Source organism: Aotus nancymaae, unplaced genomic scaffold (genome assembly GCF_030222135.1).
Source record: "Aotus nancymaae isolate 86718 unplaced genomic scaffold, 86718_ANA_hifiasm-v0.15.2.pri h1tg000032l_0, whole genome shotgun sequence".
Classification (NCBI taxonomy): Eukaryota; Metazoa; Chordata; class Mammalia; order Primates; family Aotidae; genus Aotus; species Aotus nancymaae.
Window position 1 is genome coordinate 18,402,905 of NW_026988445.1, and position 16,691 is coordinate 18,419,595.

Here is a 16,691-nt window from a genome sequence, read left to right on the forward strand (position 1 = left end):
ATTAAGAGTAATCATTTAAAAGGAGGCAGAGCTTCCAGTTGCATGGTGTCATTTACAACCTCAGCCATGGTCACAATAGGGGTCCCATGCCTCCTGCTGTCTTGTGGGCACTGAGCAGTCTTCAAAGAATGTTCACATCCGGTGTCTGCACAGAAAGGAAACCTGCAGAGAAGTCCTGCATGTCATAAAATTGGCATGGAGAGGAGAACACTTAATCCTGTTTACTTTCATCTAACTACCGAAGGCCTTGGATCCAGTCGACCATAACTTCAAAATCTAAGGCAAATTGAACGCAGTAGGGCGTCTTTGAAAAGTCCTGAACATTCTGTGAGCTTCTCCTTGGCTTAGATAAAATGCATTCTACACAAAGAACACTGAAAATTGGGAATCATCATAGCTTCTTTTAAATATTTGTAAGTTTTTAGCTCACAATATTTTCTGAACTTTGTGTTCTACACAAGCAAGTCCCATAAGGAATTATATTTTTCATGTATTAATTTATTATATCAAATATTATATATACAAATACTATGTCTAGAAACAGGGCACTGTGTTCACTGCTGCAGGCATGCAAAAAATTTAAAAATAACATTGTCAAGGAGCTAATAGAGAACTAGAGGCAATAACTCGTGTATAAGAGTGAAAATACAAGACAGAAATAATAGTTCACAAAGGAGATTAAGTGCAGCAGAGAAAAGGAAAGATCACTTACAGCCAGAATTACCAGGAAAGAATTTCTAAAAAGACATAGCGTTTGATTTAGACTTTAAAGAATGATAGTGTTTAAGATCTGTGGAGAAGCAGAGGAGGACATCCAAGGTGAAGGGAGTATAAGCTATAGATACTAGCACTGAGAATGGGAAAAAGATAGGGTATGACCAAGGAACAGCAAATGGTAGGAATAAAAGGGAATAAGTTGCTTAGGATCTGGTCTTGGAAGTTCCCGTATTGATAAGGAGGTAAATTATTTCATGTTTTTGTCACTTAAAATTTGAAAATACATTGCTATGTACTTAGCATTTTATGATACATATAAAGCATGGTACCGGCCAGGTATGGTGGCTCACGCCTGTAATCCCAGCACTTTGGGAGGCTGAGGTGGGTGGATCACCCGAGGTTAGGAGTTCGAGAAAGCCTGCCCAACATGGTGAAACCCCGTCTCTAGTAAAAATATAAAAATTAGCCAGACATGGTGGCCCATGCCTGTAATCCCAGCTTCTTGGGAGGCTGAGGCAGGAGTATTGCTTGAACCTGGGAAGCAGAGGTTACAGTGAGCCGAGATGGAGCCATTGCACTCCAGCCTGGGTGACAAGAGCAAAACTCCATCTCAAAAAAATAAAAAGGGCTTGGTACCTACTGATCTGAATTTGCCTTCTGAATTTCCAGTTCAAAACGTGATAAACACATATATGTTTTAAGGAAAAATAAACTTGTCAGTGTAAATTGTGGCTGTTACCCTAAAATAGCTGGTTGACAGAGGTAAATTAAAAGATAACATATACATTCAAAAGAAGAGGTAATGAGGGTTCCCTTCCTGCCACCCTGCCTCCCCACCTTGAAGTGGTTGGCATTGAGAAATGAGGCAAGGGCAGAAGGAATTCCAAACATGCTTGGCCTTTAAGATCTATGAAAAGGAGGCATGCTATTTATATGTGGCCTACTTACAAATATCCCTCATTTTAAGTGGCTACCTGGGATAGCTATCAGAACTTAATTCTGGATATTCTAGATTCTCGAAGCTCCAGCAATAAAAAGCCTTTTCCCCTGGAAACATGATTATACATTGTGATTAGTTTCTACAGTACTGATATCTGGCGCTTTACTCAAGTTCACAGTCTTTTACAGCTAATCTGAAATTTGTGAAAGAAAATGCACTATTAGTTTATAAAAAGGTTAAAACATCCACTGAAGTACAGAAAAAACTCACAAGTAACTTTATATGCCTACTTCATAGATTCCATAATTGTCAAGATTTTGCCACATTGGCTTTTCTTATGCAATTTTTCTTTTTCCCTGAGGTATCATAAAGCAAATTCCAGGGATTATCATTTCAGTCCTACCACTTCAGCTTGCAGCTCTTATTTGCATAAGTATTCTCATAGCCGTAAACTAAAAGTAAAATCGTAAGCCCTCCAGCAACCAACGAATGAAACCCTCCCCATGGGGCCAAGGGGACCCCAGAGCAACCTAAAAGATTGAATCCCATCCATGATGGGAAGGGAGGCTGGACATGCCTCATTACACCCCTCCTTTTTGGAGTTAGGCACCCCTGACCAGCATTAACATTAAAACAGAGATCATAAGACTGAAAAACTGACTTTTTGTGGCACTAAGATACCAAATTCCAACCTGGCTCTGTATAGCATCACATGACAGAGAGAAGTCCCTGAAGGACATAAAAATATTTTGTCCCAAAATATATTTATTTGACATATTTGGAAATGGCCCTGAAAGCTGTCTTTGCTGGGGGAAATTTGTATCTGTAGAGAATCTCCATTAATGAAGCCGGGCCTTCGCTGGATCTAGGGGAGATGAACTAAGAGTCTGACACTTTTTAAGATCTGAAAAGTGACATTTACTACTTAGTTTCTTTGAAGAATGTTACCTGGAGGCTTCATCTTCATAACAAGAACCTTCATCTTCACAATCCCCTTTATCATAACTCAAGCATCTCTTTCCACTGACTTCAGGTTTTGAGACAAAGCATAAGTCTTTCAACCAGTTGCCAATCAGAAAATCTTTGAGTCCACCTGTAAGGTCCCATTCCAAGATATCCTGCCTCTCTTTAGGCTGAACCAATGTACACCTTTCAGGTATTGACATGATTTTCCCCACAATTCCTGTCTCCCTAAAATGTATAAAACCAACCTGTAACCTGACTGCCTCAGGCACACTTTCTCAGAACCTCTTGAGACTGTCCCCAACCCCTGGCCATGGTCACTCATATTGGCTCAGAACAAACCTCTTTAAATATTTTACAGTTTGTTTTTTTCATCAGCATAACTAACCTTCTTGAGTTTAACATACTTAACCTTAAACTATAATCATTTTGTATCATCTAAAAGCAGTCGGTAATGAAATCACCCCTGTTGTCTCAAACATGTCCTTTTGTTCAGATGGTTTATTTAAGAATTGAAAGAAGGTACACATGTTATATTTGATGTTTGTGTCTGTTAAAAGTTAATCTGGAGCAACCCCCTTCTCCACCACTCCGTTTTACATGCCCCTAATTTGTTACTTAAGCTGGGTCTGTTTTCTTATAGAACATAAGATGTTCAGCATTTGCCTCTTTGTTTCCTTGTGATATTATTAAATTGCTCCTTTGTACCCCCAAATACATTTTCCAACTGGATAGTGTCAGTTTTCTGCATATTAATACTTTCCTTGAGCATAAACAAATAAGGTGAAGGAATCTACTGGGATGAACACAAGCTATTTTTTAAAAGACAGGCAGAAATATATTTTAATGATACTTTACCACCTACTTGCTATGTAACTTTGAATACATTATTTAACCTCTCCAAGTTAGTTTCATTGGTTTCCTTATGAGTATGCCAACAATTTCTTGGAGTTGCTATGAAGATTAAATACAGTCTGTAAGAGACCTAATGCAATGCCAAGCACATATGATAAGCTTGATAAAACTGGCAGCTATTTATAGAGCTATTTCAGTGTACCCCAAGCTCCCATTTTTTTGGTTAGGGTCTCCTAAAGGACAAATCTGCTTGATACAGTTATCAAGACTTTTGATTTATTTCCCATATCTTACTAATTATGAAAGGAACAGCTGGATATCTTTTAGAAGAATCTAAATTATGAGTGAGTAGTGTCAAAAGACAAAATTGCAACAAATGTAGTTTAAAGATCTCAGTTGGCTTTATGGGCTATTCTAGAATCAGAAAACATTTCATTCCACAAAATAGAATCAGTGTTTCACAGAGCTGAGCCAAAGAGGTAGGCTTTATAGACAGAGAAGGGCCCAAGCAAGCAGAAACCAAGAACACAAAGTGAATTGTTCATTTCAAAGTTACGTCCCTTGTAAGGCAGGAGCAGGGAAATAGAATAGAGAAATAACCAATTGGTTAATATCACATTACTTTTTGTTATGAGGATTAAAGCAGTTATCCCTTTCTCCTGATGCAGAGACAGTCAGATAACTTAGTTTCAGTTTGGTGAACTGGAACTGCAGCATGAATTACTGGATTTTGATTTTTAGTCTAGTCTGTTGGAGCCTAGTGTAGGAGCTTAGTCTGAAACAATGGCCTCCTATAATTTTTATTTAACAAGTAATTTAAAATAAACCCAATTTAAACCTAATTCTATTACATGGCGCAATTATTGACATAGAGTCTTGGCAGGATGGTCTAGGCCAAAATTCCTAATAGTGTTGATATGTATGGGAAGGAAAGAACTTATGAGTAAGACTTTATCTTTCAGCCCTCCCCACTAACTGAAGGCAGGAGGGTACTCTGTTCAAGGAATCTGTAGTCAGTTTTCCTCGGGGCAGAACAGTGGTGTCTTGACAGGCAGCATTCTGCTTATGAGGGGGTTTCTCATAAACTACCTTTCTCTGGGGGCTTTCTGCAGCTTCTTCTGAGTACTCGATGGGAAGCTGTATCTCTCTTAAGGCTGCTGTTGTTGCTGATACACTGGCATCTCTTGGCATGGTGTCTTGTTGACAGTAATGCTTCATTGCTAAAGGCTGCCTACTTTATTTCTTCCATTTCACACTGAAAGTGTGAAAGAAGGAGCTATGATTACATAAATGCATAAATCTTCCATACTATTCTATTGGCATGATTATACTACTTGTTGTATATGATGCCACTATGTGATCAGCATTATACTTAGACAGAAATATGGCTATCTGCAATGTTCCAGAAACTAGGATGGTGGTTCTCAAAGAAAAGTTCAGTAACTCCCTGTTATCAGAATCATCTGGGATGACAGTTAGAAATGTATATTTCTGGGCCTTGCCTCAGACCTAGGAAATCAAAATCTCTGGAAAATGGACCCAAATTCCGTATTTTAATATGCACACCATAGTTTGAAAATCTGTGAAAGAATATAGCAGCAAAATTCCCAGAGTTGAAGAACTTGTTGGTTATAAAATGGAGAAGCTGATATTTTAATCCAGCAGTGCTCAACTTCAAAGCCTATGTTGATTCCACTATGCTACACTTCTAATTGCCGATGACAGTCAAATAATTGTCACTAAATCACTCCTACCAATTGTACATACTATTTAGCTTATTAATGAACTCATAAATGTCCAATACCTTAGGATGCTTCATAATTTCTTTTTCCCCTTCCTTTCTGGTAGAGAGATTTATCAGAGTGGAGTTTAGGCCATTCTTTCCCTTTAATCTCTAGTAGTTCCTTTGTTTACTCACCAACCCCCAGCCTGTCCCTTCCTTCCATCCTCTAATCTTTCTCCTTGTCCTTCTTCTTAAGTGAATGAATTTCCAACATCAAGTTCTAGCAAGCTGAAAATAAAAACTGAAAATGCAATGCAGAGTCTTGGTACCATTTCACAGAATTTTTTAGATTATTTGCATTTATTTACCATAGCTATTTTGTATCTGTGACATTGGAAATGGTAATCATGTTCTGATCATAACTCTGCCCCTGGTTTAATGACAACACATGGAAAAGCTATGATTCCCCCTTTCCAGAAATTTAGAAATAGAAAGGAATGAAAAGACTGCAAACAAAGAAAAAGATCCGCATTCAAACACAGGAGATTTATTCTAAAGACAGAGTAAGGTCGTCTTTACCAATGATGAAACATGTCAAGGTGAATGTTATTAAAGTTCTGGTCATTTGTGGTGTTTAAGTTGTGTGAGGTCCATTTGTAACCCAGTTAGCAAAGCGGGAAATATCCGGCTTAGATTTCAGGAGCCTCTAATCAGGTCTAGAGGCAGGGCAACTTTCTGCTTTAAACAGGCTTTTATCTGAAGTCCTGAATGAATGACTAGAAATCGGCTGCTCCTGATTGAAATTTTCTTGCTCCAGAAATACAATATGTATCTAGAATCCTGAAATGCAACCCTTGGGAGACAATAGAGGAGAACCTGAGAAAAAGGGAGCTGCAACCAGAACCCCCAACTTCCCAGTCTGTCTCTCAGGGAATTCTAAGAGCTAAGGTTCCCAGGCTTGCCATGCAAACAAGCATCTGCTAGGGGTTTTAAACCATGGTCAGGGGAAAAAGGCTTTCACTTGGCCTTTTCACATTTCTATTTTCAAGACTGCAGATTACATTTCTTTTTTTAAACAAATTTTCCTCTAGAATTTTTTCTTATTTTAGGTCTTCCATTATTTTATTAAATTGCAGGTGACTGAGGCTTGGTGTACAAATGATCCCTTCCCCCACATAGTGAGCATAGTCTCTGATAGGTAGTTTTCCAACCCTCCTTCCCTACCTTCTCTCCTCTTGTAGTCCTCAGTGTCTGTCGTTCCCATCTTTACATCCAAGTGTACTCAATGTTTAGCTCCCACTTCTAAGTAAGACCAAGCGATATTTGTGTTATATTCTTTCTGTTGGGGAAAGGAAACACTGGTGTAAAGAATTATTCTGAAATAAGTGATGTTGAATTTCATTTCCTCCTAGTCAGATCCACCAGGTTCTTTATCCCTCAGCTCTGTATCTTCCACTTGGCAGGAGAGGACGTCTTCAGTCTCCTCTCTGTCCCTGCCAATTATGGGTGGTTATACTTGGTTCTAGACCTAATCCTGATTAAGCCAGGATGTCTGTAGGCAGCAGGATGTCCCCGATAGTGAGACCTGGAATTAGTATTTGGTGCTTCTAGAGTAAGCCTTGGACATTTTCATGTCCACTAGACACACACTTCTCCTAATCAGTGTTTGTTCAGCCCACACAACTGGATGGCCACGTCACTTCCCTCAACAGCTCAGGAGATCCCTTCCATTTTCTGAAGCTACGTAGATTAGGTTGGATCCATGACACGCACTTGACTTTTACCAGGCCCCATGACATTTCCCATATATCTGGGCTTCTGCTCCAAACTAGACCAACTGCTCCAGATATGATACTGCTCTCCTACTTAACTCCACGACTGCCATTTTGTTACAACTCCTGCGACAATGATCCATCTGCTGAATCCATCCCTTGGGGTTCACAGCCCCATGACGACATAGACAGGTTTGCCTCTAAAGAGCCAGACTCACACAGTTCAGTGAGTTTTACTAATTGAGTTTCTGCTTCCTCCCCAGATTATTAGCCCCATCATGTCTCGAAGCTGTACTACTTTAGTTGATGATGCTGACTTCCTCTGCCCCTTCTCACCCCAAAGTTATTTCCCCTAGAAAAAGTAGTTAACATCGTATCTGATCATTAGTGATCAAGTCAAAATTCTTGCAGTACGCACTGTTTCAAAGTAATTTACATAAAAGAAGAAAATAATGTCTTATTACTATACTAATGCAGGTCTTATATGACAAAATTAGGTTGCCATCCAAATTTTGGTGTCTCCTAGCTTATATTTTCAGCCCAGATCACTCTTCTAAGTTTCACATCCATATATCTAACTTAGCTCTATCTACCTGGATGTATATCAGGTATCAAACTCAGCATATCACACACTGAAACTCATACTTTTTACTTGTGTGCTTCCCCACTTCTTTCTCCAATGACAGTAGCTTTTTATATCTCAATAATCCATAGTCTCTTGCCTAGCCTGACCTTGACTTGTGACAAAAACAGCTAGCTCCTGCATGAAAAGTAAAATACAGAGCATAAAAACTTTTACATACTGAAAATAATGGGCCGATATTGGATAAATTATTTTTTGCTAACTATAATATCAGTATTTTAAACACTTGGCTAAAAAGTCTGCCATGTGGCAAATAATAAATAAAACAATATTTATTTTAGCAAATATTTACTATATGCTGGGCACTGTTCTAATAATTTTGTAAATATTAATTCACTTAACACATATAATATTTTTATGAGGTAGTTACTGTAACTATATTTTTCAAATGAGGATAATGATTCACAGAGAGTTCGGGAACTAGTGTCACAAGGTGACACAACCAGGACTTGCGCCAGGGAGTTTGCTTCCAGAACCCAGGCTCTCAGCTATGCACTGTGCTACTTCTCCACATCCAGTGTGGAAACACAGGGAAAATATTTGTCATGGCAAAAGTTTATTTGTTACCTTTAACATTATTTACAATTATAAAATATTATTCATATAATACCAGTCATGTAGAATAGCTGGGTAGAGAATGTATTATTGCAGAAACTACATATTGCAGAAGTAATGTCTTTCTAGAAGAGTGACTTTGCTTTTTCTATTCATCTATAGGAGACATACAAGTGCTACTAGTGCACACTATTAACCTTACCCAAAAGGCTAACTATAGGATGTCTTCTATGAGGAATTTTGTCTACGGTATTTCTCTGGTGCACATGGACTCAATATCTCATTGCTTTTCACTTGTAATTATGTCATTTTTTAATCACTCCACATCATCTATCCATTGAGGATGTGTCCTCTGCAAGTATACAGCAAGATTCTAAAAGCCAAGAGAAGTATCTTGTATTTATACATCGCAATGAGACTTCTATCTCACGTCTTCATACTAAAGCATCATGTGTCTGCAGTCCTGAATTTCTCTTGAGCTTCACAATGTTTTTCTCAGCACTGAATTAACATAATATAACTACAATTTATAAAGCTGAATAAAGCTGTATATATCTAACACCCAGCAGGTACCTCAAACTCTACATATCCCAAACTCAAAGTACTTTTTTCCATCACATCTGTGCCTCCTCAATATTTTCACCTTCTGTAGCAGAAATTTTTCACCTATGACTTTTCTCTCCCATTCACCAAATTTTAAAATTCCTCCATCACAAATGCCTCTTCTGTTACCTCTTTTTAATTTCCACTAACCCTGATCATGTGCAGGTCATAATTATCTGTCACTTAGACCACTGCAGTAGTCTTCTAATAGATTGCTCTGAATCTAATTTTTAATTAGTAGAATCCATCCTTTGTATGCCTCCCCATCCTACATTTCCAAATATTGATATGATGTATTTATTCAATCAAAACAATTTATATGGAATGTAGTCCAAATTCCTTATCATGGCATTCAAGGCTCTCCATATACTGGCCTTGGATTACTAGCTGGCTAGCTAGGAGGAGGTTAGGAGTATTCAGGTTAGGAGTATGTTTCTTAAAATATCTGGATACAGCAGTAAGATCTCTGTGTCTCTGTATGTGTGTGTATATTTATGTATACACATTTATTTTAATGATGGAATCATTAACATTACTCTCATGCATCATGATTGCTCAGCTAAAAATGTCAAATAAAAAACAGGGCCAGACAGTAGTTGAAGTGGCAAAAACATTGTATTCAGAAACTACTGCAATAAGAGAAAAGAGACCTCAATACAGAGCTAGGCTTAATTCCAAATACAGCAGGGACAAGTGGGGATTTATAGCCAAGGGAGCGCTGGGTCAAGTGGATGGAAACTTACTAGTAGGAAACATCAGGGGTGGAAGAGTTCTGATTAAACAGACCTAATAGAATTCTTGCTGAAGGCAGGCCAGGGTGGTCAGATATCAACGGTAGAAAATGAAAAATTTGATCAGATATCCACGGTAATCAGGTATGAAGGGGTTGAGGGTTCTCTCTGAATGGCTGTAGCAAGACTCTCACTACAACTCGGTGATTCCAGGCTCCACAGGATTGGAAGCCAAGGTCAAAAGCCTAGTTGGAAAGGTTGAGATGAGCCTGACCAAAGTTTAGCCAAGGAGAGTTTTTGCCAGTTTATTCACACTGCGTGTGTGTCTCAGTACTACCCTAATTTACCAGTGAGGGGCTCCCCGGCCATCAGAGCAGTGTCACCATCTTTTGGGTGGGACAGAAGTCACAGAGAAGGCCTACTGTGGACAGTTAAGTAACTGGCTTTCTTTAGCATGGAAAGGACGGGCAGTCCTGATTTTCTTTCAATATTCCTCGGCTATATTGATCTGACCCCCAAATTACATAAGATCTGCAGTGATAAAACTATAACCCAAAAAAACTCACTGCCTGTCTTTTACCACTTATATCCCCAGCATTATTATCAACAATTGTCTTAATATAAGTTTGGAGTCGAAAAATGTTTCACACCAAGCATGTATACAAAGGGTCCAAACATTGAGCAGCAAAATTCCCAAAGCAGACACCCCCGGGGATCTGCAGGAGCGGTCCCGCTAATCTCTCGAGATAGCAGCCAGAGACGCCTTTTTTCCCGCGAGAGCCCAGAGCTCCAGCTTCCAGTTTGCCGAGCCCGCGGCGGCGTTTCCTGGGGCAACAGCAATGGCGGCTGCCCGGTCCGAGCGGCTCTTCTCGCTGGAGCTGCTGGTGGACTGGGTGCGTTTGGAAGCCCGGCTGCTGCCGCCCCCCGCTGCCGCAGTGGAGCAGGAGGAGGAAGAGGAGGGAAAGGAGCAGGGGGAGGCCTCGTCGCCGCGCGCTCTGTGCCCCGCCGTGGCCTTCCGCCTGCTGGACTTCCCCACGCTGCTGGTTTACCCTCCGGACGGCCCTGGCGTGCCCGCCCCGGAACGCTGGCCCGGCGTGATCCGCTTTGGTCGCGGCAAGTCTTGCCTCTTCCGCCTGCCCCCTGCCACCCTGCACGGCCGGCTCCTGCGGACCCCGCTTGCCACCTTGCTGCTACAGCTGCCCGCCGGGTGCCCGACGCCCGCCCCACAGCTCCTGGGGGCCTGCGACATCTCGCTGGCTACCGCAGCCCACAGTGTCGTGGGGCCGGCCGCCTCCGGGTGCTCCCACCTGCACCGGGGACGTTTCCCCCTGCGTAATAGAGTGGGCGCGCGGACTGGGGACATTGCACTGGCCTACCGCCTTACTGACCTGGGAAGCCACCTGCTGGGCCATCTTGAGCGACCCCTCACCTCCACCCCCACAGGAAGAGGAGTGGAGGTCAGTCCCCAAACCCCGCAGGAAAGACAGCAGCTACAGCAGCCAGCCTCACAGCCAAGCCCAAAAGAGGCTGATAGGCTGCTGGGGGGGTTAGGAATCCCAGAGACGCAGAAGGATTTGAAGGAAATAGTTTTCCAAAGTGAAAGCGAATCTGATAATGTGGGTTCTGTGGAGAATGGCAAAACCAATTCTTTTGTTACGCGTTCAAATGCTGGCAATGAGAGGAATGTTAGCTCCCTAAATAAGGAAGTCACAGAGTTGGACATGGAGACCAATATATTTTGCCCTCCTCCTTTGTATTACACTAACTTGACCCAAGAAAAACCACTTCCCGCACAGGCTAAAATCACCATTGAGCCTCAAATGAATGTACCTGACGAAGTGAGTGGTGCGTCTCCTGAAAAAAACTGTATAAATCCCCCAACCCACAGGAGTTGTCTAAAATATCCAAGTTCTGCAACACACAAGCATCCTCCAATGCTTGTAGATCCTCCACATATTCAGGATATAGGAGCAATTAATCAAACATGTCAAACTGAACAAAACAGAATTAATACAATAAGGCAGTTGCCTTTGTTAAATGCTTTGTTAGTTGAGTTGTCCTTGTTATATGACAAACCTGTGACAAGTCCTGCTCAAATACATCCTCACCTAGCCTGGTTATATAGGACTGAGGAGAAGAAGTCACCAGAATCTGCCAAATCCACATGCCAGTCTGAATCTAAGAAGGATAAACTTTCTCTGGGGGGATATGAAAAATCAGTGAGTCTTCATTATAAAAAGAACCAAATTGAAAACTGTAAGAAAGATAAATATTCTGAAAAGAGCAGTGGAACCCTCCAAAAAAGAGTTACAAAAGGGAGGCTACTTTATGGCTTAACAAATACACTAAGACTACGTTTAAAGCAGACAAATCCTGATATGTTGGTGGTACATGAAAAAAGAGAACTATATAGAAAAACACAAGCACAAATGTTGGGTACAAAATTCAGAATTCCATCAACCAAAGTTAAACTATTAAGCTTTGCAGAACAAAACCAGGAGCCACATCAACTGCCTAAAGATAAGTATTTAGATTTAGATGCATCTTTTACTGAAAATAGTGATACCTCAAGACAAATGAGTGGAGTTTTTGATGATCCCAGCACAAGTAAAGAAACTAAACTGAAATGTAAAACTGAAGAAAAGACAGTAGATCGCAGTAAAAATGGAACCAATAATGTTTCATTGGAAGAAATTGTGAATCCTGCAAATTTCATTATTCCAGAAAGGCTCACCCATACAAGTGTTTTGGGAAGAAATGTGGAAATGCAAATCCAAAGTCCATGTGTTTTCCAACAGGATGCTGTTGTTGACAGAATTATAGATATTAGACAGGTCAAAACCACAGATAATGATATTCTTATAGCTGATGTAAGTGAAAATAGACCAGGTAAAAATAGTTGCAATGAAAACATCTCAGAACTGAAGTATTCAGATGACTTGTCCAGCCCTTGCTATTCTGAAGATTTCTGTACCACTGAGGACACTAGCAGAAGTTTAAAAGCTCATGATAGCAGTTCAAGGACAGAAAATCCAAAACATAGTCAATATACAAGCAAGTCTAGTGAAACAAGATTGTCCAAAAAGAAAAATAGTAGTGACAAGAGTTCTATCCTTAGCCCACCTTTCTCAGCCGGGTCACCTGTACGCTCATATAGAAAATTTCATACTTCAAAGACTCAGGATAAAAGTTGGGAGGAAGCATGTAGTAGCTCTACCAGTGATTTATCTTCATCACATTGGACTAAAGAAAAAGAAAACCAGAAAGATCATAATAGTATGCACAATTTTAAAGTTACAAAGAGTGATCAAGACATCTCTGTTCCAACAAGAAGTGGTTGCAAATCTTTAGAAAAAAGCCAGTCACCAAGAACATCCCAAGTGAGTTCTTATCTGCCTTCAAATGTGTCTGAACTAGAACTTAATGCCCTAGATAGCAGTACATCAGATCACTTTGAAGAAGACAATGATGATGTTGGTTCACTAGATATTTCCCAGCAATGCAAAGATATCTGTGAATTAGTAATAAATAAACTTCCAGGATACACAGTGTAAAAATACATGCTTTTTAAAAAGTTTCCACAACCTATGTGTACTGTTAGTGAAAAAAAATTTAAGCCTATTTTAGTAACTGAATTATGTGAATAATTATTTTTAAGAAATATGAATGTTATTCCTTTGATGTTTAGTGTTCTATTAAGTCTGATAATATTGATTATTAAATCACCATATAAACAGACTTCATTTTAACTTGTTTAATCATAAGAATAAAAGTATGTCTTTCTAAACTGTCTCAAAGTGTCTAGTCTACAGTATTGATCATTCTAAAGCTGACTTCATGCACACTACTGAAAAAAGAAGGCTAGTTAGGACAGCCTCAAATTTTTGTTGGAACAAATTATTTAACAAATAGATAGGACTTACTGTGTTATATGTAGAAAGGTGCAGAATTTGTCTATTTATGATAAAACCCCTGCTGTTTTATGAGCTTACAGTTGTATGTAGATAAGAAGTCTTCCTTGACATATACATATCCGATATCCCCAGTAGGTGAAGCTGCTTTTATATGCCATCATAGCACTCTGCACCTTTTCTTTTTAAACCACAATTTGTGTGATTATTTGATTAAAATTTATCTTCCACTAGGCTTCAGTTCTGTGATGGGTCCATATTTGTTTTACACATCAGTATATTTTTGTATCTAGCACAATTCCTGGCATGTGGCTGCAGTACAATAAAAACATTTGTTGAAAAAAATGGAGGCCAGGCATTTAAAATACCTAATGAGAGGGTTTAGAATTAAGCAGCAAAAATAAGCAGATTTCCTAAAAATAAACCTGCAGAAAATCCTTACTGGAGATATGTTTGACTGTAATATTTTTGTTTTGCTTGATATAAATAGCTTTCAGGTGTTCTCTGAAATATTTGGAAAGGGAAACTTAAAAAGATATCTTTCTATATATATATATATCTTTCTGGTATAGGAGTTCAGTTTATTATTTCAGTTTGTTCAATGGTTATTTTTAGTGTATGAAAATTGTTTTTTATGAAATCCAGTGATCATTTATAATTTATTCCATTGGTTTCATATTTAGACTTTATTCTGTGATCAAATATTTACATATATTTTGTTTTAGTTGTGTTATACTTTAATTTTTAGACTTTTTAATATATATAATATTTTTGAATGTATGAAATGAAGTTCTAATTTCCTTTCTTTACAGGTAATTATATAGGTATTCTGAATGATCGTAATACTAGAATATAGATAGATGGTAAAAAGAGAGAAGAGGATGTTACATTTTGGGGAGCAATATGAATCAAAGAATGATGATGGGAATGAGCCTGATATATTTATGGGACAATTTAAAATATTATCTTGCATAGAGTGATAGGTTCAGCTACAGAGTGGTAGAAAGAACATTTGTTGAGTGAGGAAAGTCCTAGATTATAGAGCCTCAAATGCTAAGCATAATAATAAAGTTATAAGCAATATGAACAACAGATTATTTTAGGTTATAAGTGAGCACTAGTGAGTAGTCATGACATTTTGAATATTTTAAATTATTGAAAATAATTACTATAGGCAGAGAAATGTCAGTTAAAGTTTTGAAATATGAAAGGATTCTATGGCTAGTGGCTATGATCTTAATTTTTTAAAAAACATAAAGCATATAGTATAACATTTCATAAAATCAAAATATTTTAATGCCAGGTATTGTAACTAGATGTTTAATAATGTCAACTGTGTAAATTGTTTAATAGCAATTTGTCATTACTATGAAGAGACTAAAAATATAAGCAATATCAGAATCATCAAAGAAATAATTCCTTAGAAACCAATGTTTTATTTGGTTGAAAGTAAGTCATTGTCTGTGATAAGAATAGGTAAGGAAAATGATTATTGTAGCATGTCTAAGGTACAAAGAACTAATGCACTTTAAATTACAAAGCTGAGTAGCTGAATCCGCTTCTCTTTGAGTTAATCCATGAATACTTATTTCTAGAATTGTGATGTTTCTTCTAGCCTAATTCTAGTGAAAATATCTGTTTTCATGTAGTCAGTGCTTCTATTACATTCTACAAATTCTAGTCCATGTTTTAATTCTACAATCTATAAACTTATTTTTAAATAATTTTGTAACGGATATTATTCATGAAGCCTTACTTATCTCCTTAATTACTTAAAATTATTGAAACATGAAATAGTATTTCAAGTCACAAAAAAGGGAGACTGTCATTTCATTGTTAAACCAAGCTATTGCAAACCTTCTAAAAGGTCTTCTGAATAGCATGGGTATTTAAACTGCTATGGACAAGCTGAGTGGGGGAGGATCTAAAATGCAAAGTGAGCCACAGAAAAGATGTTAAAACCTACCTCTATGTAATGTTGAATTTTACAGCTTAGAAAGAACCTGTCAATAATAAGTCCTCTGAACTGTTACCCTAAACATTTGCAGAGAGTTTTGCAGGTGCATACAGTATGTTGGTTTTTTTCCCTTCAGTCATATGCATGCTATTGATGACATTTTCAGACGCAAAGAACAATGATATTAAACTTCTATCATGCAATTCTTATGACTTTCTACTTAGACCTACCCCTTTACATGTCAATTAATTTAGATTTTTCTTCATGTACAAGCAGTGAATTTAGTATGGAATTATAGTTAGGAACCAGACTTCTATAAATATAGGTCAAGACTGTTAATTAAAAAACCCAGCTTTTAAATTACCACACTGTGTTGTTGGCAAGGCAAATAAATTTCATAACAAAGCAACATATAGATACTACTTAAATTTGCTCTATCAAACTGTCCTTGGGCCTAGAGAAAGTGATTCTTCAGGCTGTTTATGCTTTCATTTGGATTTAAATATTTAGGGAGTTGTACAGAATGACAATATATAGGCCAAAACTTGCTGAGTCATTCTTTTCTTATTTTAAACCTAAAACAATAAAAGGAAAACTTTACTTGGTCAAGGACCAAGGCTTTCTTAAGTGATTTTCTCTGGAGACCTAACTGTCATGCCAGAAGTAAGAGACTTCAGGATGATCTTCATTAGCTTTGGGTGCCAAGTCATAGTGTTAGAAGTATTTCCTTATTTTTAAAAACTCTTCTCAGATCTCTGTTATACTGAGCTATACTAATTCTAGAAAAAAAAATTAGAAAACTTAGGTAAGAGGTTTTGCCTCAAAATTGTGTACCAAGAAACGTTATAATATTTTCCTTTCAAAATTACACTGAAGTCACAAATGTGAAAATATGAATGCACCCAACGGAGCCCTGGAAAACAGGAAAAATGCTGCTGGTGGACAAGACGGTTTGAGGAACTTCTGGAAGAGTCAAAGCAGTTGGGATTATGTTGACAAAAAATTGATTACAAATCCACTCTTTAACACAGCCCCATGAGAGTGCTTCTGGAAAAATGAGAAGATAGTATTTTCCAACAGAGCCCCAGATAAATTCAAGCTGGTCGGCAGGGCTTGGGCTTAGGAGCAGGTTAAGGGACAACTGAGGGAAAAGCAGAACCCTAAGGACAGGGAAGAAACTGGGGTGGGCTCAAGGTTATCTACTAGAGTAGGTATTGGGACCAAAGAGAAAAACTATTTTTCACCTTTGACATCAAAACATATTTAAACTGTCTCAATGTTATTGGAGCGACTGCTAATTCTAGTGACAAAGTGGTATAAG

The 16,691-nt window shown here is 38.4% G+C and overlaps 1 protein-coding gene across 1 annotated transcript; it reads left to right on the forward strand.

Moving 5' to 3' along the window:
* Positions 1–10,341: 10,341 nt before the first annotated feature.
* Positions 10,342–13,293, forward strand: MAP10 (microtubule associated protein 10). The gene has a single exon (XM_012459869.2). It carries the CDS (start codon positions 10,342–10,344, stop codon positions 13,054–13,056), a length of 2,715 nt encoding a protein of 904 aa, XP_012315292.2. The 3' UTR covers positions 13,057–13,293.
* Positions 13,294–16,691: the final 3,398 nt, after the last annotated feature.

What these genes read in the sequence shown, in the direction of transcription:
- MAP10 (XM_012459869.2), top strand. Translation starts at nt 10,342, where the DNA reads ATGGCGGCTGCCCGGTCCGAGCGGCTCTTCTCGCTGGAGCTGCTGGTG.